At 35.2% G+C, this 20,831-nt stretch overlaps 5 protein-coding genes across 8 annotated transcripts; 4 read left to right on the forward strand and 1 right to left on the reverse strand.

Annotated features, from left to right (window-relative positions):
• Positions 1-752: 752 nt before the first annotated feature.
• On the forward strand, positions 753-2,736 carry LOC104749453 (senescence-specific cysteine protease SAG39-like). 2 transcript variants are annotated; one of them, XM_087490487.1, is made up of 2 exons: positions 753-1,303; positions 1,817-2,736. In XM_087490487.1, the coding sequence occupies exons 1-2, from the start codon at positions 847-849 to the stop codon at positions 2,368-2,370; spliced, it is 1,011 nt and encodes a 336-aa protein (XP_087346613.1). In that variant the 5' UTR covers positions 753-846; the 3' UTR covers positions 2,371-2,736. The 2 variants fall into 2 exon arrangements, with proteins under 2 accessions (XP_087346613.1, XP_010469398.1); XM_010471096.3 differs by having other exon boundaries at positions 774-1,303; positions 1,787-2,736.
• A 3,956-nt stretch (positions 2,737-6,692) lies between these two features.
• LOC104749454 (protein trichome birefringence-like 37) lies at positions 6,693-10,081 on the forward strand. The gene is made up of 5 exons (XM_010471097.3): positions 6,693-7,320; positions 7,417-7,588; positions 8,999-9,180; positions 9,306-9,464; positions 9,550-10,081. The coding sequence occupies exons 1-5, from the start codon at positions 6,965-6,967 to the stop codon at positions 9,836-9,838; spliced, it is 1,158 nt and encodes a 385-aa protein (XP_010469399.1). The 5' UTR covers positions 6,693-6,964; the 3' UTR covers positions 9,839-10,081.
• Positions 10,082-10,252: 171 nt separating this feature from the next.
• LOC104749455 (peroxidase 19-like) lies at positions 10,253-12,334 on the reverse strand. The gene is made up of 3 exons (XM_010471098.3): positions 11,955-12,334; positions 11,330-11,530; positions 10,253-11,014 (listed from the first exon to the last, which is right to left on the reverse strand). The coding sequence occupies exons 1-3, from the start codon at positions 12,210-12,212 to the stop codon at positions 10,436-10,438; spliced, it is 1,038 nt and encodes a 345-aa protein (XP_010469400.1). The 5' UTR covers positions 12,213-12,334; the 3' UTR covers positions 10,253-10,435.
• Positions 12,335-13,148: 814 nt separating this feature from the next.
• Positions 13,149-15,246, forward strand: LOC104749456 (uncharacterized). 2 transcript variants are annotated; one of them, XM_010471100.3, is made up of 5 exons: positions 13,149-13,473; positions 13,658-13,886; positions 13,976-14,055; positions 14,138-14,196; positions 14,744-15,246. In XM_010471100.3, the coding sequence occupies exons 1-5, from the start codon at positions 13,442-13,444 to the stop codon at positions 15,046-15,048; spliced, it is 705 nt and encodes a 234-aa protein (XP_010469402.2). In that variant the 5' UTR covers positions 13,149-13,441; the 3' UTR covers positions 15,049-15,246. The 2 variants fall into 2 exon arrangements, with proteins under 2 accessions (XP_010469402.2, XP_010469401.2); XM_010471099.3 differs by lacking the exon at positions 13,149-13,473 and having other exon boundaries at positions 13,480-13,886.
• Positions 15,247-15,322: 76 nt separating this feature from the next.
• On the forward strand, positions 15,323-20,350 carry LOC104749457 (apoptosis inhibitor 5-like protein API5). 2 transcript variants are annotated; one of them, XM_010471102.3, is made up of 17 exons: positions 15,323-15,558; positions 15,694-15,794; positions 15,967-16,128; positions 16,308-16,407; positions 16,501-16,566; positions 16,741-16,832; positions 17,273-17,347; positions 17,448-17,597; positions 18,139-18,204; positions 18,300-18,365; positions 18,651-18,761; positions 18,904-18,993; positions 19,080-19,186; positions 19,366-19,480; positions 19,569-19,634; positions 19,740-19,846; positions 19,934-20,350. In XM_010471102.3, the coding sequence occupies exons 2-17, from the start codon at positions 15,705-15,707 to the stop codon at positions 20,139-20,141; spliced, it is 1,671 nt and encodes a 556-aa protein (XP_010469404.1). In that variant the 5' UTR covers positions 15,323-15,558; positions 15,694-15,704; the 3' UTR covers positions 20,142-20,350. The 2 variants fall into 2 exon arrangements, with proteins under 2 accessions (XP_010469404.1, XP_010469403.1); XM_010471101.3 differs by having other exon boundaries at positions 15,403-15,558; positions 15,964-16,128.
• Positions 20,351-20,831: the final 481 nt, after the last annotated feature.

The following is a 20,831-nucleotide window of genomic DNA, read 5'->3' on the forward strand; positions in this document are numbered from 1 at the left end:
CTACTCTTATCCTTTAACATAAACGATTCTATTTTTAGACACGAAATTATAGTTATAGACTACGACGATCCTAAAAAAACAAAAAGGGAATTCATATAAGGTGTACGTACGTAATATCGCATGGAATGATAACAAAACAGAAGTATACTATAAAATGCATGGGGTAAATAGCTTATTTGTTGAAATTTCTTTTAAAAGATCATTAATTCGTGTTCCGATAGTAGAACGAAATCGTTCTTTATATAGCTCTTTTGGCTTTGGTTCGGAAGAGCCATGCATGGAAGAAATCTATAGTTTTGTAATATATTAAAGAAGAAATACTATATATCTATAATGGAAAGTATCTTATCTATTTTAAATTGGAAAACAAAATACATTATATTGTGGAACTTGCTCAGAGCACAAGCAAAAGGGAGGACTCCAAGTGGGTGAAAGAAGATTCCGTCTTCATTTAGAAACTAAAAAGAGCGGAGGGAAAGGTTTACGTCGTCATTATAAGTTCTTTGTTTAACCACTTGAGCAAGAGGTTTCCGTTTCGCATATATAGAACCAAAGAAACCAAAACCTTAAATGAACCCAAAATACAAATACGGAAGTTAAAATATTACATACAAATAGGGAAGCTTTTTCTTCCAAATATCACGGCGCAAGTAATGCAAAATATCAACATCACCCCAAATGGATTCAAGTCAACTTGCATTTGCTTTTCTGCGATTGGATCTCATTGTTCAATCCTAACTCTATAAATACGTTTCCTTCTATCCTCACTTCATCACTACACTACAACACCATAATCATAAGCCCGAAAAAAAAAACAATTCTTTTCCTCTATTCCCCAAAACCAAAATGGCATCAATGATCATGTTCTTGGTCACTGCTTTGACCATTCTTATCACGAGTTTCAGAATCTCTCAAGCTACGTCTCGTACTGTCACCTTTCAAGCTACGTCGTTGGTTGATAAACATGAGCGATGGATGGCTCGATTTGCTCGTGTATACCGTGATGAGCTCGAGAAACAGATGAGACGCGATGTATTTAAGAAGAACGTGAAGTTCATTGAGGACTTCAACAAAAAAGGGAACAAAAGCTACAAGCTTGGTGTCAATGAATTCGCGGATTGGACCAACGAAGAGTTCCTAGCTATACATACCGGACTAAATGACCTAACTGAAGTGTCCCCATCCAGGGTGGTCGACAAAACCATGTCGTCTAGGTCTTGGAACGTCAGTGACATGGTAGTCGAGAGCAAGGACTGGAGAGCTGAAGGAGCTGTCACTCCTGTCAAATACCAAGGCCAATGCGGTAATGCATTTTTTCAGAATAATACACTACCAACGGTTATCTATCACACTATACTAACGTTTCTACTTACGTCTGAATGTTTCGAACGAAATATTTGCATTTGCATATTTAAGTAATCAGATATTTTCTGTTGAGTTTTTTAAAACTTTATACTTTATCAAACATCATTTGGAAATTTTAAACATAAAGTGCAAAATGCAAACGTAAAATTTTTTCATCTTGTCAAGTTAATTTACATTTTTAATTTAAGAATTTTCAAAATATATATGGTTAAAATGTTTGTTTTTGTTTCTTTTGAGTAAGCATAACAATTTAACATGTATAATATCTAGAAACAAGTGCAATCCAAAGACGAAAACTTGATTTCCAAGTTAGTTGTAGGATTATAGTAACTAGGGTTTATTGATGAATTTTTCACTATATGTTGTCTTGTATAATTAATATTATGAAAGCATCCAACTTATCAACTGTACATATGTACAGGATGTTGCTGGGCGTTTTCGGCTGTAGCAGCAGTGGAAGGTGTGACTAAGATCGCCGGCGGAAACCTTGTATCTCTGTCCGAACAACAGCTTCTAGACTGCGACAGAGAGTTTGACCGAGGCTGCGACGGTGGGATAATGTCGGACGCTTTCAACTATATAATCCAAAACCGAGGCATCGCGGCGGAGAACGACTACTCTTATCAAGGATCAGATGGGAGTTGTCAGTCCAATGCAAGACCCGCTGCAAGCATCAGCGGATTCCAATCCGTTCCTAGCAACAACGAGCAGGCCTTGCTCGAGGCCGTATCGAGGCAACCAGTCTCTGTGTCGATGGACGCTAATGGGGATGGGTTCATGCATTACTCCGGAGGAGTATACGACGGGCCTTGTGGAACTAACTCGAATCACGCGGTTACATTTGTTGGGTATGGAACAAGCGAGGACGGAACCAAGTACTGGCTGGCTAAGAACTCTTGGGGTGAAACTTGGGGAGAAGAAGGTTACATAAGAATCCGAAGAGGCGTTGCTTGGCCTCAAGGCATGTGTGGTGTAGCACAGTATGCTTTTTATCCGGTTGCGTAAGTGAATTTTGTTTTACATATTTTATTTTATACATTGGCACAATTCAAATGGAAAGTATAAGAAATGGGTATATTATATAGTTCCCTGATTATTAAATTTTGGTTGAGGTGCGGTTTGAGTCCACATCGCATCTTTTGTGCCACATATTTGTATTTTTCTATTGTTTGTTAAATGTTAAAATTTGTATTGTTCTGCTTACGTCTTCTTGCATGGCGTTAATGTAACTTGTAAGACATGTATTTTATTTGAAGGAAAGAGGACAATATATATATATATATATATATATATATATTAGAATTTTATCTTCCTATCATTCTTGGATGGGAATGTTAATAATCAATAAAAAAGAAATAATAATTTTATCAATATCTTATTATATAAAGTTGGGTTTTGAAAGTTAGTCATTAACAAGATTTTGACATTTGTGAAGTTATCAATCTCAGATTTTGACAAGTGTAAAAGTTAATATTTTAAAGAAGAAATTTAATTACAACAAAAATAAAATATTTTGTTTCAAAAAATATTAATAATGTAAAAAGATAATTATCAAAAAATACAGAATTTATTATAAATACAATTTTTTTTAAATAATTATAAATAAATTATATATATATATATCATAAAATTCAAAATTATAATATAATTTACTTATTTTTAATTTTAAGTTATTAATTCTACAAAAAATATAAAAATGGATTAAAGAAAATATAGAGTTAATTATTAATTTTAAATTTTGTATATATAAACATAGATCGTTTCATACATAAATAATTTATTCAAAAACACTGCTTTCAACTTTGTTTAATTGGAAAATCTTTTTTAATGGGAAGATAATTTTTTCTTATTTTTTAAACCAAAATTTTTCTCCAACTTTTTACTTTTTCAGTAGACAACAGGTAAGATTAATATGTTGATCAAAAAAAAAAAATATATGCGTCTTCTTTTCCTAATACTATATTTTAGATTGTTTTATTTAATTTATATTTTATCTTTGAATTATTTGCGATTCATATATTACTGTGCTTATAATTTTCTATTGTTTCTTTAATTATGTACGTCAAATTAATTTTCTTCTAATTTTTCAATGGTTGGTCATAAACCCTTCTTTTTTTTGCAAACATAATTGTTACCATTATTCATTCAGTCTCAAAGGGAGATAACAATTAGAAGCTCATCAACCTAATGGATTGATAAAATAGGCTAATCAAACATAAGCTTACAACAAACATAGATCGATAGATTAGAAAAACATAAATCGTTGTTGATAGATCCATAGGAGCTCAAAGACTGTGACCCCTTGGTTTGCGGAAAGGTTTAAAAGAATTAATTTTGGCCACATATGTCACCAAAATACACTTATTTTTCTGGTCAAAGGTCCTGAGAGAACTTCATGATGGTGACCTTCCTGGAAGTGATTTTCAAAATTGTGCAAGTGAGAACAAAACACAGGAAAATATCATTTGTTGATTTGTAGGATCGGTAAATAAGTTTTTAAAGCCTCCCAGACGTAACAAACCGGCCATCGAATATGGATGGGTCCACGGACCGGAAATAGATGTAGGACCCACTTAGAAAGGTGGGCCCATGGACTGAGAGTGGACATGGGCTCACTAAGCAAGGTGGAGGTTGAGGCGTTACAGAGACAGAGCCTATATCATGGTGTGTGAAAGATACTTCTAAGAATACATTGGGAAATTTAACATTAGTTACTATCAAAAGATTTTGTGACGTTAGAAAAATGTTTTTACTTTCATTGGTTGTCGGAGCAAGCCATTTTGAGATAGCAAAAAGACGTGAACATGTTCTCTCCACACATAAGAAGGGTAGAGCCGAAGTTCTCTCTATAGTGGAGAAGGTTGGACGCAAGATTATCTCCCCAAAGGAGGAAGGTGGAAGAGGTTGGACGCAATGTTATCTCCCTAAGAGAGGAAGGCGGAGCCAAGGTTCTCTCCACGGTAGAGGAGGTTGGACGCAAGGTTCTCTCCATAAAAGATGAGGGTGGAGCCGAGGTTTTCTCCACGGTGGTCATACATTATTATGATGATACATCATTGATTAGTATATTATGTAATATATTTTTATTCAAAATGTTTTTTGAGCCAACAATTTTAGTAATTAAAAAACTACGCAAAAGTGAAAGTAAAATAGTAGGCTTAATGTGTTCATACAGACATTTTCTAACTGATGATAAAGAATATATTTGTAATATAAAATATATTTAGGTGTAAAAAATACACTTTTAATAGTAACACAAATAAAAGATTTGTAAATGGATATAAATCAGTGTATTATAATAAAAATAAAATTTAGAAATAACGTACAGCAAATTTTAATATATTTTTATTAAATTTAATTTAATTTATAAAACTTTAAACCCGCACATCGGGCGGGTCCTCATCTCGTAATACTATATAACAATAACAATGACCAACATAATTTAATTGGATTAAAATCAGCTACAAATTAATTTTGATCGATTTCACATGCAGAAAAGTTACACAAAAAATTACAAACCACCATATTTAGTATAAAACCAGTCCAAATATTATAATTCGTCTAAATTAAATATATATATATATACACCTTTTTCTGGAAAATCATATATATACCATATGAGTCATATTTTCACTATTATAAATCAACATTTAGTTACATTTTTGATCATGTGTGTTTTATTGCTTTAAGTCGTTAAAGTTTCATAATCTAATCATTATATTTATTTTTGGTCCAAAAAAATAAGAAAATCATTATATTTATTTTCGTCTGATATACATACGAATAATTTTTAATGTAAAAATCAAAAGAAATGTGACATAATACTCAATCCTTACATGTGACATATTTCTCCATCCTTACATGTGAGTATACTCCTGTAAAAATATTCCTAAATTCCTCACTATTTTAAAAACACTAATCAACAAAACAAGATGAATTGGCTTATATAGCCAAGGTTACCTGTCTATAGTGCTGTCTGTGATCATATATTATAAACAATTTTTTTTTTCTTGAAAATTATATACACACTTGGTTTAAAAAATCGAAATGAACAAATGGCGTAGAAGCATGTGAAAAATTGATTGGAAATGATTTAAGATGTCCCTTGTGACAAGTATAGCAACAGAATGTCCCACTAACACCATTGATTCATTCACGGGAGCCCCACGAAAACACACCTAAAATGATAATGTGGATGACTTGAAGGATACTTTTTTTTGCTTTCAATATAGTCATTACCAGAATTAGTGTGACATCAAATTAAAGTGTGGCAATAATCAATACTAATATATACCCAACTAATTAAGTTCTTATTTTCTAGTTTCAAAAAAAAAAAAAGTTCTTATTTTCCTTCAATTCTTTATCCTTTGGTTGGCGGTTCGATTCTTAACGCACGTTACAGGTCACATAAGCTGCATATTCCCAAGAAACTCCAATTTTATTTTCTTTGCATTTTCATTTTTTAAAATATAAGAAATAATGTATTTTCGAAATACTATTTTTGTTATAGAATTAAATATAGTTGTTGTTTCTAGTTAAAAATGTTCATGTTCAAAACCATCACAAGCAGAAAAGATCCACAACCACAAGGCATGCTATTGCTATGTATGGGAAATTTGATTACTTACGCCATTCGAACACTTCAAGCTGAAATAACACCTTGACGTTTACATCTTCTTGACTTTTCATACGTTGGACACTCATTTGGTTCATGATCAACTCCAGTCATACATGGAATAATTATGTCACAAACTGTTTTAGCGACGAGTTTTTTCTCACTACGTTTCATCATTACATGTGTTTGTTTACTGCTAACAGTCCTGCATTTTTGTTATCTTTTAGTGATAAGAAACCCCTCCATTTTGACCAAAACCAGTTTAGTGGAACACCTCTCAACAGAGCGTTTTCTCTCACAATTCCGTTTAGGAATTTAAACGCCATGCATGTACACATATATGATATATATAGCGTATAAAGATTGAGGATATAAAACATTTTTTATGAATCTTTGACCCAAATATTTTCGACATTTTTTTTTTTTTTTGGGGGAAACAATGGAAAACAATCGCAAGGGTGCGTAAACCAAAAAAATACCGTCTTGTTGCCCATTGTCAACGCACAAAATGCCCGATCTAATAGTACCATAAAAGCCACAAACCAATCAGTATTACAAGAACCATGTAAAGAACAACTATATATATAGGCTATAAATCGTAATATTGACTGAATATATGGATATGTGGTAAGAAAATCATTTGTGGAAAAATTCTAGCAGACACAAGTACACAACTCATTTAACGACCAGTAACATAAGTGAACCAATGAGTAGCTAAATTAACGGATGGACAGCCTAAATATTCGTAAAATTCCTTACTTAATTAATATTGATTGGTTATTATTAGTTTAAAAAAAAATCCATATAAGGCCAAGAGTATCTCCACCCAAGAATCTCTTCACACTACTTTATCAATGTACAAAACTACAAATACATACACGTATACGTATGTACGTGTGTATATATAAACTCGAATCCATCACATAGCCTATTCAAAAAAAAAAAAAAAAAAAAAAAAAGAACCCACATTTTCCTCTTTGCAAGATGGGTTTCAAACTCATCTCTCTTTTCCTTCTTCTTCCACTTCTCATACTCACAATCTTCTCGGAAGCCGACCAGGCCATGGCTTCCAACAAGAAACCGAATGTGAGCCAACGCAGCAGAACGGCCTTGGCCGCCGCTGCCGTGGGAGGCGGAGGAAAAGAGGTGATGAAAGGAAGGAAGCAGACAAGTGGTTGTAACTTGTTCCAAGGAAAATGGGTTTTCGATCCTTCTTACCCTTTCTACAATTCTTCCACGTGTCCTTTCATCGACGGCGAGTTCGACTGTCTCAAGTTTGATCGACCAGACAAACAGTTCCTCAAGTACTCTTGGCAGCCTGATTCATGCACCGTCCCAAGGTATGTAACATGAACGTCTAGCATACGTACATTTTAACATGAAGATGATTTTAATGATGGTTATGTATGTATGTATGTAAAATGTATAAAATGAAGGTTTGATGGGACAGCGTTTCTAAGGAGATGGAGAGGGAAGCGAGTGATGTTCGTGGGTGACTCACTGAGTCTAAACATGTGGGAATCGTTGGCATGTATGATACATTCGTCGGTTCCAGACACGAAGTCCACATTTCTCAAGCGTGCCCCACTCTCGTCTCTCACTTTCCAGGTCTGTGTCTCTCTCTTCTCCCTCCTCTTTCATTTTTTTCCTTATTATAATTTAACATGCGTCTTTAGATAACAACAAAATCTAATAATTCACCATCACGAGGAGACTTGTCATTTTGTGGAAATCGAGTTGGTCACGGGCTATTCTAAAAGGAAGCTTTGTTGAACTTTGCTTTTGATTTTCAATGTAAAGTCGTTTTGTGAAAATGCTTGACATCCAAGGTATTATGATTTTGTCTGCCTGATCATAGCCTTTCTTTTTCTTTACTTATTTAAGTGGAAAAAGAATTGATACGCCACTCAAAATTATGGATTTCAAAAAGTAAAAGTTTCATAAACAAACAATTGTTTATTTTTTTTCTTATACAAAAAGAGATATAAAAAGTTTTTGTTTTTTGATTTTTTTTCTTACAATATTTATCAAAAAAGATATTAAGAGATTTCTATATATTCAATATTTCCTAAAAAAATATTTTGGAGTTCTTCATATATTTATCTTTTCTTTATCAACCTATATAGATATCTTTAGAAGCACGACAATGATATTATATAGTATCAAGCAGTTCTGATTAACTTCCATTGGTAAATAGGTGCCGACATATAATATAAAACTTTGCTTTTTTGGCAAATTTTTCATATACATTGTTAATTTCACAACTCTCTTTTTCTACTAAAACTTTTTTTTCCTACTAAAACTTATTATCCACCAAATTTTTTCTTGTTGTTAAAGTGCTAATTATCAATCATCTTTAGAAAAAGTTTCTTTGAGGAAAGAAAAATCTCTTTAATTTCAATATAATAGAATATAACCATGGACGAAAAACAGGTATATCAAACCATGAAACCAAAGTGTCAATATCAGCCGATATGGAAAAGATGTGACCTCCAATATTTTTTTTTCTCCACCGTACATCATTTTGCCTTTGTTTCAGACTTTGACTTGGGTTTTTGGCAATTTCTCTCTTCTCATTGTTTATTTCTTACTTAATAAATAAATTAACTATCATAAAATCAATGGAAATATAACAATAAAATACATAGGGAAGAAACAAAAAGAAGAGAACATTGCAGGAAATGGAAGTAGGAGACCTGACAGCTGATGACAACCAATAAACCATTCCAACTTGTTTTCTGTATTCTTTTTTTCTTTGGCGTCGTCGTCTCGTCTACAGAACATGTTATCTTGAAAGACCCATTATTTCGTAACTTTCTTTTAAAAGATACCTCTGTTATTCAGGTTTTACTGAGAAAATAATAATCGTCTAAACAAGTAATTTCTTCATAATCAAATAAGATTTTGAAACAAACTGTTGCTCAAATTTTTGTAGCATTTTTCCCTAATAAAATACTGTACTATTTATTTAAAGACTAAGAATTTTCTCAATCCTTTTTATTTGGATACTAAAAACAGGAATACGACGTCACATTATACCTATACCGAACACCATACCTAGTGGACATCTCCAAAGAAACTGTCGGGCGTGTGTTAAACCTTGGAACCATCGACGATGGGGCTGATGCTTGGAAAAACATGGACCTTCTCGTCTTCAATTCTTGGCACTGGTGGACTCATAAAGGAGTACAGTCCCAAGGGTCCGTACCATATTCTTACACTTAAATCAATCATTTTATATACAGTATAGTCTAATTTGTGATGAAGACATGGCTTAGTTAACCAAACTCATTTTTTTATTCTTCTATTGGTTTTGTTTTTACAGGTGGGATTTTATAAGAGATGGGTCTTCATTGACGAGAGACATGGACCGTCTTGATGCTTTCAACAAAGGACTCACAACTTGGGGCCAATGGGTTGATCAAAATGTTGATATTTCGCAAACCCGAGTTTTCTTTCAAGGCATTTCTCCCACTCACTACATGTAAGTTCATCACACGAGTATACATATATATGAGGTTTTAAACTGCGGTTTTTGAAGGTAAGATATTTCTTTGAGTAATTAATAGGGGAAGGGAATGGAACGAGCCAAGGAAGACTTGCAACGGGCAAATGCAACCGCTGACCGGATCAACATACCCAGGTGGTTCACTTCCTGCCGCAAGCATTGTGTCTCGAGTGTTGAGCTCGATGAGAACGCCCGTTTACTTACTAGACATTACAACTCTGTCTCAACTGAGAAAAGATGCTCATCCGTCTACATATGGAGGTGATGGAGGAACGGATTGCAGTCACTGGTGCCTTCCTGGCTTACCGGATACTTGGAACCAGCTTCTATATGCGGCTCTTTCGATGTGAAGAACTTGACTTGATACACACTTGCAATGTATATTACATTCTTGGAAGTCCAGAAGAAATAAAAAAGAAACGACTGACACTTGGAGAGATGTCAAAATTACAAACAGGATATATGACGATAAAGTTGTAAAGTGTTTTATATTGTTTTCTTTTGAGGGGTTTTGAAATTTTAATCTAATCGTCTTCTATTGTGATTGCAAATTTGCAACAAAAATTTGATATTAGAGTAACACATTTATATCATTGCTTGTTTATTTGTTGATTATACTGAAAATGATTGGATCAACTAGGTAGCACCATTTGACAGATTCATAAACAACAATTCTGGCTTATAAATGGTTTCTAAGCAAATCTTGTAAGTGATTATGACCCTTCTCATGTAATATCAACCACCAGTAACGTATATATGCAGTAAGAGCCTAAATCAAATTTTATAAAAATAAGGCAACCCTCAATGAGTTCAGTGATGCTTTCTAGAAAAAAAACCTTATTCTATGAACAAAACAATCAAGAAAATACACAGGACAAAACACATCAAGATCAAGACAAAAACCCTCACACTGTCACACAAAACAATAAAGTTAAATACTATAAAATCTATAAAAAGACTCGACAATCTGTTCGTATTTCCCCATGTTTCTTCCCTCTCTTGACACCAATGGAACCCATTTTATCCATAGCCTCTCCATACGCCTTGAGAAACCTCTGCTTATCTCTAGCCATCTCAAGTGCAATGGGCTTCGTCCTAGGGTCAAGGAAAATGGCTTGATCGGACTCGAGAAGGGCCATCTTACTTCCTAGTCCTGTGAAATATCCATTGACAAACACAAACGGAGTTGTAGCGTCGAGCGGGAGGACGACGCCGGTGCTTCCGCCATAAAAAGGACACGACATACGGAGCTCCTTGAGTAATCTCGGGTCGAGAGTGGGGTCGGGTCGTTTTGTGCCTTTGAAGTTGTAGAGACGACCAACGAAATTTTTACAATGGGCAAAGCCGATGGTGTGAGACCCGGAAAGGACAACAAGTTCCTCTACAGTTAGTCCTTTGAACGCGAAGAGCTTGATGAGTTGATCAACGGTTGAGTTTGATCGAGGTATGTTTGGAGGGACGTTCGTGGCCGTTGATCTTTTGCCGTCCCATCTTCCTTTTTTCACTTGATAGTAAGGCCCACCTGCCTATTTGGAACCAAAACAAAACATTAGTCAAATAACACGTCGATATACGTTAGAGATTCCTATACATTAACCATCCGAGTGGACACAATACGAGTTGGTTTATTCCACTTAATTATGTTTTTAAACTCGGTTTTTGATAATTTTGTCAAAACCGATTTGAACAGTGGACAAATACAGCATTGTTATAGCCTTCCGGTTTGGTTGAAATTTGAGATACATTTGAACCGATTCTAGGACAACAAAAATCTGTTAAGTACCGAAGTATATGAACACAAAATAATATTATTATAGTAGGATTAAAGTTGGGATTTATACCAGGTGGATGAAATCTCGAGCGGCGATGGCGAGGATATCAGAACAAGAGACGAGAGAAGGGCAATGATACTCAACTAATGCCTTTGCCTTGTTGATACTCTCAAATCCTTCTTCTCTCAATTCCTTATTCTCATAAGCGTCTCTTTCTGCCAATTTCTTGCTTCCTTTCTTTGTTTCTATCAATATTGACCCATCACAGCCCTTCAAAAATTCAATTTCAATTTATCTCTTGATCATCAGTCGTCGTAGTTCATAATCAGTTACTAGTTTAATTTGCATGCATGAGAGATGTGTATTGTTATTTGTTAACCTAATAGCACATGGTGTAACCAAAAAATACTGTTGAGTTTTTTAGTTGACCAAAAAAAACTGTTGAGTTTATTACTTACAATGCGCCGAATCCTGACTGCTGTTTGCTAATCTGCGCTACGGTTGATACCGAACCCGTGAAACATATTGTCGGGATTATGTTCCGTATTAGTGGTTTGACTTTCCAATTAACTACTGCGGTACAGTGAGATGATGCATTGAAATTTGAACGTGCCAGTTTAGTAATGCTAAAAATGCAAGTTCTGCTATCGTGCCTAAGAAAACGAATGCAAGATTTTTGGTTAAAAAAATTGACCTCAACGAAGCAGTCGTGGAAGAAGAGGCGAATGGTGGCCGGAGCTGATATGGGAACTTCTTTGAACCGCTGAGAAGTGATGGAACCGACGAGATTTTCGAGCTGAGGACATTTCTTGGAGTAGTAATCGACGGAGAGGTCTCTGTGGTGGATTTGCCGCAATGCCGGAGGTTGAGAGGTTGTGGGGGCAATCGAAATGGTTGATGTGAGGAAGAGAAAAAAGAATATTGCGGATAAAAAAAGAGATAGGACATGCATGGTGGGGTTGTGAGATACTGTGAGTCTGGACAAACTAATAAATAGTTTACAGTTTTTTGTAGTGTTTACATAGTCACAACAGAAACAACCTAAGTCAAATCTCTTATAAGTGACAAACAAGTTGATTTTTTTTTTTTTTTTCTCTGTGTAATTCACTCAAAAATGTGGAAGCAATCATGGCATATTTACCATTATAGATCTTTGCCGACAAAAAGAAAATAACCTTCTCGATATATCTTTTGAGTTGAACGCGTGATAATGTGTTCCACTGAATGCGATCCTGTAATTTGTTAAATGAGATGGAAAAAACATAAATATGTAAATAGTAGTATTTTAAATATTAGGTGTTGTCCCGTGATTACCTCGTAGGCTCTGATCTAACTAATTAACATCTCTTAATTAAATTGTTTTTGTATTGTTTTAATTTATGTGTTGTATATAATACCTGTATTTGGTAAGGATAACAGAAGTGAACTCACTATCAAAATTTTAGTGTTTGTATCGATGCATGTTTGCATTCAAGATGATCGTTCGATTTTCGATTTTCAACAAAAAAACAAAGAAAAGAAGAAGATGTTCGCTCTATCTATTATAAATTTTCTGAATCAATATCAACTAGTGCTTAAATAAAACTAAATTAATAAGACTGAAAAATAAGACTGGCATATATCCATTTAAAAGTTAAAACTATTGTGCGAGTAGAGATTGATATATACACATGACCATGTTAAGAGAGAAGATTCCAATCAGTCACGGGCGAACGAAATTATAGCAAATACAATGTGGCAAAGATTCTTGCTTTGCTTTGACTAAACAACATTGTGATTGGATCATTTTTTGTTTTTGTACACTGAAGCTAGCTAGCTAGTAGATTTTTAAAATCGTGCAACATCGTACTTATTATTTTTTACTACATAAGATTATACTGACAATACTGCATCAATTGCTATGTGAATCATCTGACAAGCCATTATGTTAGTACGCACCTGACTCAAGTGTTTATCAAGTTGAAGGGCTAATCCATTGATTTTGTTTTGGAACTCAAGTTGAGTTTGTACTACTTCGGTTTTAGGTCTTTAATTGGTCTTACTCGGGAGTCTAAAAAACCAGCGCATTATTTTCGGTTCAGAAAAAAAGCGAAACTACTTAAACCAGTTTTTCCGGTCGAACTGAAGTTAACCCACGGAATTCACGAACCGACGACGTTTCCCGTTTAGGGTTCTAAAACAATGAAATTGAGATTCCCAAACAGTGGACTTCTGTAAGTTTTTGTGGATTAGATCTATTTTGCATACAACGTGTTCGACAATATTCCTCTGAGAAAACTCATCTTCATCATTTCTTTGAATCTCACCGTAATCATACACCATGAAATTGAGAAGAATCCTTGGTTCTATTTCGAGTCTGGCTAAAGATACTAAGCTCTCTTCATCTTCTTCGTATAGACAAATTTTCACTTCGCGTTCATCTTCATGGCAACGAGATGCCGGAGGAAGTAGGGTCGCAGAAGCTTTACCTGGAAATCACATAAAATGGGCTTCGCTTGGTTCAGTCAGAAATTCGCAATTCGCATCTGGGTTTACTCCTTTGCAGCCGAAACCTTTGGATTCAATCATGGATTTGGCGAGAGCCAAGACTAAATCTCCCGAAGAACTCACTTCCATCTGGGACGATGTAATCTAAAATTGGTCCTTTGATGTGTGTTTTGTATCTTTGAATTGCATTTCGTTGGATCTTACTACAGTTTTATTTTTTTTTGTCAGTATCACTTGGGACGAGGTCATATTGGGATAACGATGAAAGCTCAACTTTATCGATTGTTGGAGCAACGAGCATCCGAATGGTAATAACAATATGATTGTCCTTGTTCTTGTTAACATAAAATCTTGATTTTGATCTTCTTCTATTTGATGTTGCAATTGCAGCCGATACTTTGTTATTCCAGTGTGGAGAGGCAATGGTTACATTACTATGTTTGCTCAAGGTTCAAACTCTAATCCTCCATTATCTTATTTTATCATTTCTTGTTGTGAAAATTATTTGAAAAAAATGGTTACATAAAACATTGTTTGCTCAAGGTTTGTGATATCCGCTTTTATCAGGGAGTTCAGTTAAGTTAGTGAGATTAGCATTTAGAAATTAGCAAACCCCCTGATCTCAAGAACTGTTTATTGTTTCGGTATGTGAGGCTGAATCTTGCTAGATGTAACATTTAGTCCTCCTTTTGGTGTCATAATGAGAAATTAATATGAATTTGGTTACATACTTTACATGACATTGTTAGCTCAAGGTTTGTGGTAGCTTTTATCAGGGAGTTCGCTTGAAGTAGTATGATTAGCAATGAACATTCTTTTACTTATTCAGGACAAAAGTTAGTAACCTACTGATCTCAAGAACAGCTTTTTACTGAGGGTATGTGAGGCTGATTTTTGCTAGACGTACCATGATGTGAGTGGGTTAATTTCCTAGGAAAACGAAGAGCTCTTTGGTTTGTGATCTTATTATATAAACGGTCGATTTTATTGTGGCAGTTCAAGCACCTCACATGATTTTCACTGGTCTCGAAGACTACAAAGCAAGAGGAACTCAAGCGGCTCCTTACCTGACTACCACCTTCTACACCGAGCTTTCAGAGACAAAGGACTTGGTGTTTATCCGAGGAGATGTTGTCTTCACAAGCAAACTCACTGACGAAGAGGCGAAATGGATCATGGAGACAGCTCAGTCTTTTTACTTGAACGACTCTCGCTACAAGCTGCTCGAACGTTTCAATAAGCATACTCATGACTTCGAGTTCAAAGATGTGCTACAAGCTCTAGATATGCCTGTTCTGTGATTTTTTTGCCTAAATCAGGAGAAATAAAACTTCTCTGATTTGTTGAGTTCTTGAAACACTCCTTGTATGCTTTTGTAAGGTAATAAGACTATTATTACTCATAACAAAACTAGTTTGGCTTGAGATACTTCTCTTGTGATGATGGCAAATATCAGGTTTTAGAGATTTTGTTCTTGAATAAACAAATTTTGAGTAAAAGGATTCCTTTTTCAAATCGCAAAAGTGATGATGTTTATTCTTCAGGTGGATTATATCAACAAATAAAAAACATCGGGGGTGAATTTGAAAGAATCGATAAATTCGTGTTGCATTTCTCAAGTTTTATAAATATGAAACGACAGCGTTTTAGGTATTAGGCCCAACATCGACGACACATATAATTAATTAATTAAGCTCTCGCTCGTCTTCTTCAAGCTAAAGAAAGGGGAAGGTCATCGGCCTCGTGAAACAAACAACACTCGGGAACTATCTCAAACCTTTCTACAGTCTTCTTCCAAAACCCCACACCATGTACGCTCTTCATCTTCATCTTTCTCCCGCCTTTTCCCCTGTTTACAGAGACTTGGTTACATCTGTATTGCTTTTTCAACTATGTGTTTATTATATACTCATCTGCTTCAGTTTTTTTTTATTCTCGCTCTTCAGCTTCCTCCGTAATGTCAGAGAACCAGTCGGAAGAAGTTCAGCAAATCGAGAAGCTCTATGAGTTCAGTGAGCGCCTCAATGCCTCCAAGGACAAGTCTCAGGTTCGTCTCAATTTTTCCATCTAGGGTTTGAATTTAATTGAAATTGAGTATTCCCCCTGTTTCTTCCCCGGATTATGAAATTAGGTTAGTCTGGAAGATTGATTCGAATTTAGGCTTCTCTAGGTTTAATTTATTTAATTGCTTTGCTTGATTTCGTTTCTCGTTTTAGCAGAACGTTGAGGATTATGAAGGGATTATCAAGATGTCCAAGACTAGTATGAAGGCGAAGCAGCTTGCCTCGCAGCTAATTCCACGCTATTTCAAGTTCTTCCCTAGTCTCTCTACTGAGGCTTTCGATGCGCATATGGACTGCATCGATGATGGAGATCTTGGGGTATGTACCCTTGTCTCCTTACAGATGGGATTTATCCTGAAACAACACATGCTTAGTACTTCTGTGGCTATCCAAGAGAATGTTTTACTTGTCTATGCACGATTTTTTTTAGTTTTGCTTTCTTGTGGAAACTGTCCTTTTGGTTTGAGTTAAACATGTGTTTCTTTTTTTGTGTGTAGGTGCGTGTTCAAGCTATCCGCGGGCTCCCGCTGTTCTGTAAGGATACACCAGATATTATATCTAAGATTGTTGATGTTCTTGTGCAACTTTTGAATACTGGTAACTCTTGAGATTTTTGTTACTGGTGTATATACCTATTTGCGTTGTTTTTTCTTTTTCTCATCTGACTTGGGAGGTTTTATGATTTTGAAGAGGAACCTGTGGAGCGTGATGCTGTGCATAAGGCTCTGATGTCATTGATACGACAAGATCCAAAAGGTAGTGTTATTGTTGTTCTGTATGAAAGCACTGGTTCTGTTTAAAAAAATTTACTCAGTTGATCATGATCAGGCGTAGGTTTGAGTGAATAAATTACTTGCTATAGGTTGTAGTTTGCTATTGACTCTGCAATTCTCTTGTGTTTTGCTAATTTTTTTGTCTCTTTTGTTACAGCATCTTCGACTGCGTTATTTACGCATGCTGGGGTTACTCCAACTACTGATGATCAAATCCGTGAAAAGGTCTTGAGTTTCATCAGAGAAAAGGTAACAATATATCAATGGCTTTTCCTATATGCAAGGTTCCCAGGATAGCATTGCATGACTTATTCTTTTGATATTTATATCTCATTGTTTCCACCAAGTTAGACCTAGTGGGATTTTTCTCTTGTAGATTTAGACCAGTAAAGTAGATATGGTGTACAAACTCTGCTTAGACCAGTCAAGTAGACATGATTTAGACCAGTAAAGTAGATATATCTTGGTTCAGTTTCAACTTTCAAGGTGTACATGTTTAGTCATGTCTCCCCCTTGACACTGTTTATGATTTGAAAGAAGTTCCCGTAACAATAACAGAGGAAGTGATATGAAAATGTGATAATGGTATGGATATCTATTATACTAGAGGTATCAATCATTTTAGAGGTTTGTAATACCATAAGAGCCTATTTTCATTGTATATCTTTTTATCTTAATTTATTATGTAGGTGTTTCCTATTAAAGGGGAGCTCTTGAAACCTCAAGAGGAGATGGAAAGACATATAACAGATTTGATCAAACAGGTAAGACCGTTATCTTGTGTGTATGCAGTTCCTTTTGTTTTTTTTTTCATCTGCCTCTTCTTCTTTGTCATTTATTCTTGACTTTATATGGATTTCGCAGAGCCTAGAAGATGTAACTGGAGGAGAGTTTAAAATGTTTATGGATTTCCTGACAACTTTGAGTATATTTGGTGGCAAAGCTCCTCAAGAAAGAATGCAAGAACTTGTGGAAATTATCGAAGGACAGGCGGATTTAAATGCACAATTTGAAGTAAGTGTGTTGTATTGCATCGTTCAATCTGGTGTTAGTTGGTTGTGTTGCAACTTGCATCATCCTGAAGATGAACCTACATTTCTTGATTGTTTAAAATGATACTACTATTTATCCCGCTGTGTATCGATGGTCTTTTTAGTTGCATATCACTATTCAGTTTGAAATGTTCTGTGGCAGTAGTATATATTCATCCTTTGTACGTACTCCATCTTGTTGACTAAAAACTTAGAAAGATATACCACTGGCTGCATTGTTTCTCTTGAGTGATGTTATTTTCCCTTGAACTTCAGTATATTCTTTGGTCCTGCTTTGAATGCAACGAAACACACAAAATTGCTAAAATGATAGTATGACCATAGTGAGTTATAGAAAGTTGATTGTGTCTGCTCTGATTACCATGAAAACACTCTATATTAGATTTTCCAGTATCCCATTTGGTGAGTATAATAGTTCGAAGTATAAGTTGGACATCCAAATTTATATGAGAATATCCTTGCACTATGGTATTATTCCTGATTATAAATATTGGTTTTCGCAGGTTTCAGACACAGACCATATTGACAGGTTGATATCATGCCTGCAACTGGCTCTTCCCTTTTTTGCGGTACGGACTTGGAATAAGTATTGCTAGTAGCTGGATAGAGTCCTATTCTATAAACTTGAATGGTTATCTTACTAACTTCGTTCTCCTCTGAACAGAGAGGTGCTCCCAGCAGCAGGTTTCTTAGCTATTTGAACCAACATATCATGCCTGTTTTTGACAAGGTATCGTGTATTTCTTTGCTTTCTTATTTCATACTTGTGTTTATATCAGCATATGATCCCTGTGTGCTCTTTTAGGCATGTGTTATCTACTCTCTTAGACATAGTTAAGAATAGTTTGTGGCACTAATGGTATGAAGGCTAGTTTCTTGTAACGTTTAGTTAATCCATATCTGTAGGTATTTGTGCTTGTTTCTCTTTTGCCTTTTCATGTCAATATCTGTATCACTCCAAAAAAGGAGCCTTCGTGGCCACCATATTAACTCCAAGTTCTTTTTTCTTAACTAGCTCCCGGAAGAGAGGAAACTTGATTTGCTCAAAGCTCTTGCTGATATTTCTCCATACACAACTGCTCAGGAAGCAAGACAACTGCTTCCTTCCATCGTTCAGCTTTTAAAGGTACTTCTTTTAAGTGCCAGTGTGTCATGATTCCTTTGAGAATTAGTTTGTGGTCATTCTTGCTTATATTGTATAAGTGCACGTTTGAATGTAAATGCTTTACATGCAATATTATGAAGATTGTCACACTCTTTGTTTTCAGATATACATGCCTGCCAGAAAGACTGGAGAGGAAATGAACTTCACATACGTGGAGTGTTTGTTGTATGCGTTTCATCACCTTGCCCACAAGGTAACCAATAACCTTATTTGTGATTTTATCCCGTTCTTTTTCTTTCTTCCTTGCTTTACTTATTTAATTATGTTGAAAATATATAGGTTCCAAATGCTACAAACAGCTTGTGCGGGTACAAGATTGTGACTGGCCAACCGTCAGACAGATTGGGGGAGGACTTCTCAGAGTTGAACAAAGACTTCACTGAGAGGTACTATTAATTCTTTGATATGACATCCAAAATTTGCACGTTGAAACTTCAGTATACCGTCGTTATTTAGAGAAATTTGTTTTGGTAGTCTAGGCTTAAGAAGAGGTAGAAGAGTTCCTGGTAGTTTTTGATGATATCCTAAAGTTTTTGTTTTTGTGATTTGCCAACCATTGGTGCAGATTGACCGTTGTTGAGGATCTGACCAAGGCAACAATGAAGAAATTGACTCAGGGAATGACTGAGCACAACAAAGCCATGTCGGCTGCTAAGACAGATGAAGAGAAGGCGAGCATTGTAAGTACATTAACCTGGAACTCCCTTCTTTTTAACCAGTGTTATTTGCTTTCAGGACTAATGCACCTTTGTATTTTTTTTTTTTCAGAAAACAAAGAAGCAGAATACTACAACTGGACTTAGGACCTGTAATAACATATTGGCGATGACAAAGGTGAATATCACAACATCTTGTCTTTCCCCTTGTTTTTTCTTTTGTTTGGAAGTATGTGATTTGATAGCATAACTTAAACTTGGAGAAATTTTTGGTATGAAACAGCCATTGCATGCAAAAGTGCCTCCTTTTATCGGAGACACTAATCTCAACCTTTCTTGGAAAGAAGCAACAAAGCCGTTAGCCTCAACAACAACAAAAACAACAATCGGGTTTGTTGCTACGTCTACTCTTTCCCCAACTTTCTGTTGTCTTGTATATCTGTTTGTAATTTGTTTTACCTTTGCAATAATATACAGAGGAAAGCGGCCTGCTAATAGCAACAATGGAAGTGGTAACAATGTCTCAGCAAAGAAGGGACGTGGTTCAGGTGGTGCTATGCAGAGCCAGCTTGTGAACAAGGCCTTTGAGGGAATATCATCGTATGGTGCTGGTAGAGGCGGGAACCGAAATTGGGGAAGACGTGGAGGTGGTCGAGGAAGAGGACAAGGAAGAGGTCACTGGTAATAATAAGCTTCCGTGAGAGGATTCCGTAACTGTGTTTCTCCTTCCGTTTATTTGTATTTGTCTTTGTCAGGACAAGTTTTGGTTTCGATACATGGTAGACTTCTCATATCAGAATAGACCCTTTGTGTGTTTTTCTCTGTTCATTATGGATGGAGAAATTTGAATTAGAATCTCTTTTAGTAATTTAATTTCATTGTGTCAGAACAAAATTCGAGCATTAATGATGACCTTAAGACCTTAATTAATTAAGTATATAAATATAATATTTTAGCCCTCACATACATAGGAGAGGGATTACTTCTTGTAGCACGTTTTTGGAGTTGGCAATGTCTCATGTTCCAAGTCTTCTCCGGTAAGCGCACTGTTTCTTGTCCAAGTGAATGGTTAAAGGCTCATCAACGCTCTTACTTAGTTTACTTACATTAGATTTATTACAAAAGAACATGTTTTAAAAACTTACCATTCATCATCTTAATAATTTGGTTAATTTGCTTTATCAAAGATTCAAAAGTCATTACAAAATTTATATTATATGACTAATACTGTTGTTTAAGGACGGTTTAAACATGATCCTATCAGTTTATATTATATGACTAATACTGTTGTCTATAAGGTTATTTAAACGTATAGAATAAGATTAATACATATAAACCATACAAATTCAAACCATATAAACCACACAATATAATA

The sequence above is a fragment of the Camelina sativa genome, chromosome 16 (genome assembly GCF_030686135.1).
Source record: "Camelina sativa cultivar CO46 ecotype springtype chromosome 16, ASM3068613v1".
NCBI classification, from domain to species: domain Eukaryota; kingdom Viridiplantae; phylum Streptophyta; class Magnoliopsida; order Brassicales; family Brassicaceae; genus Camelina; species Camelina sativa.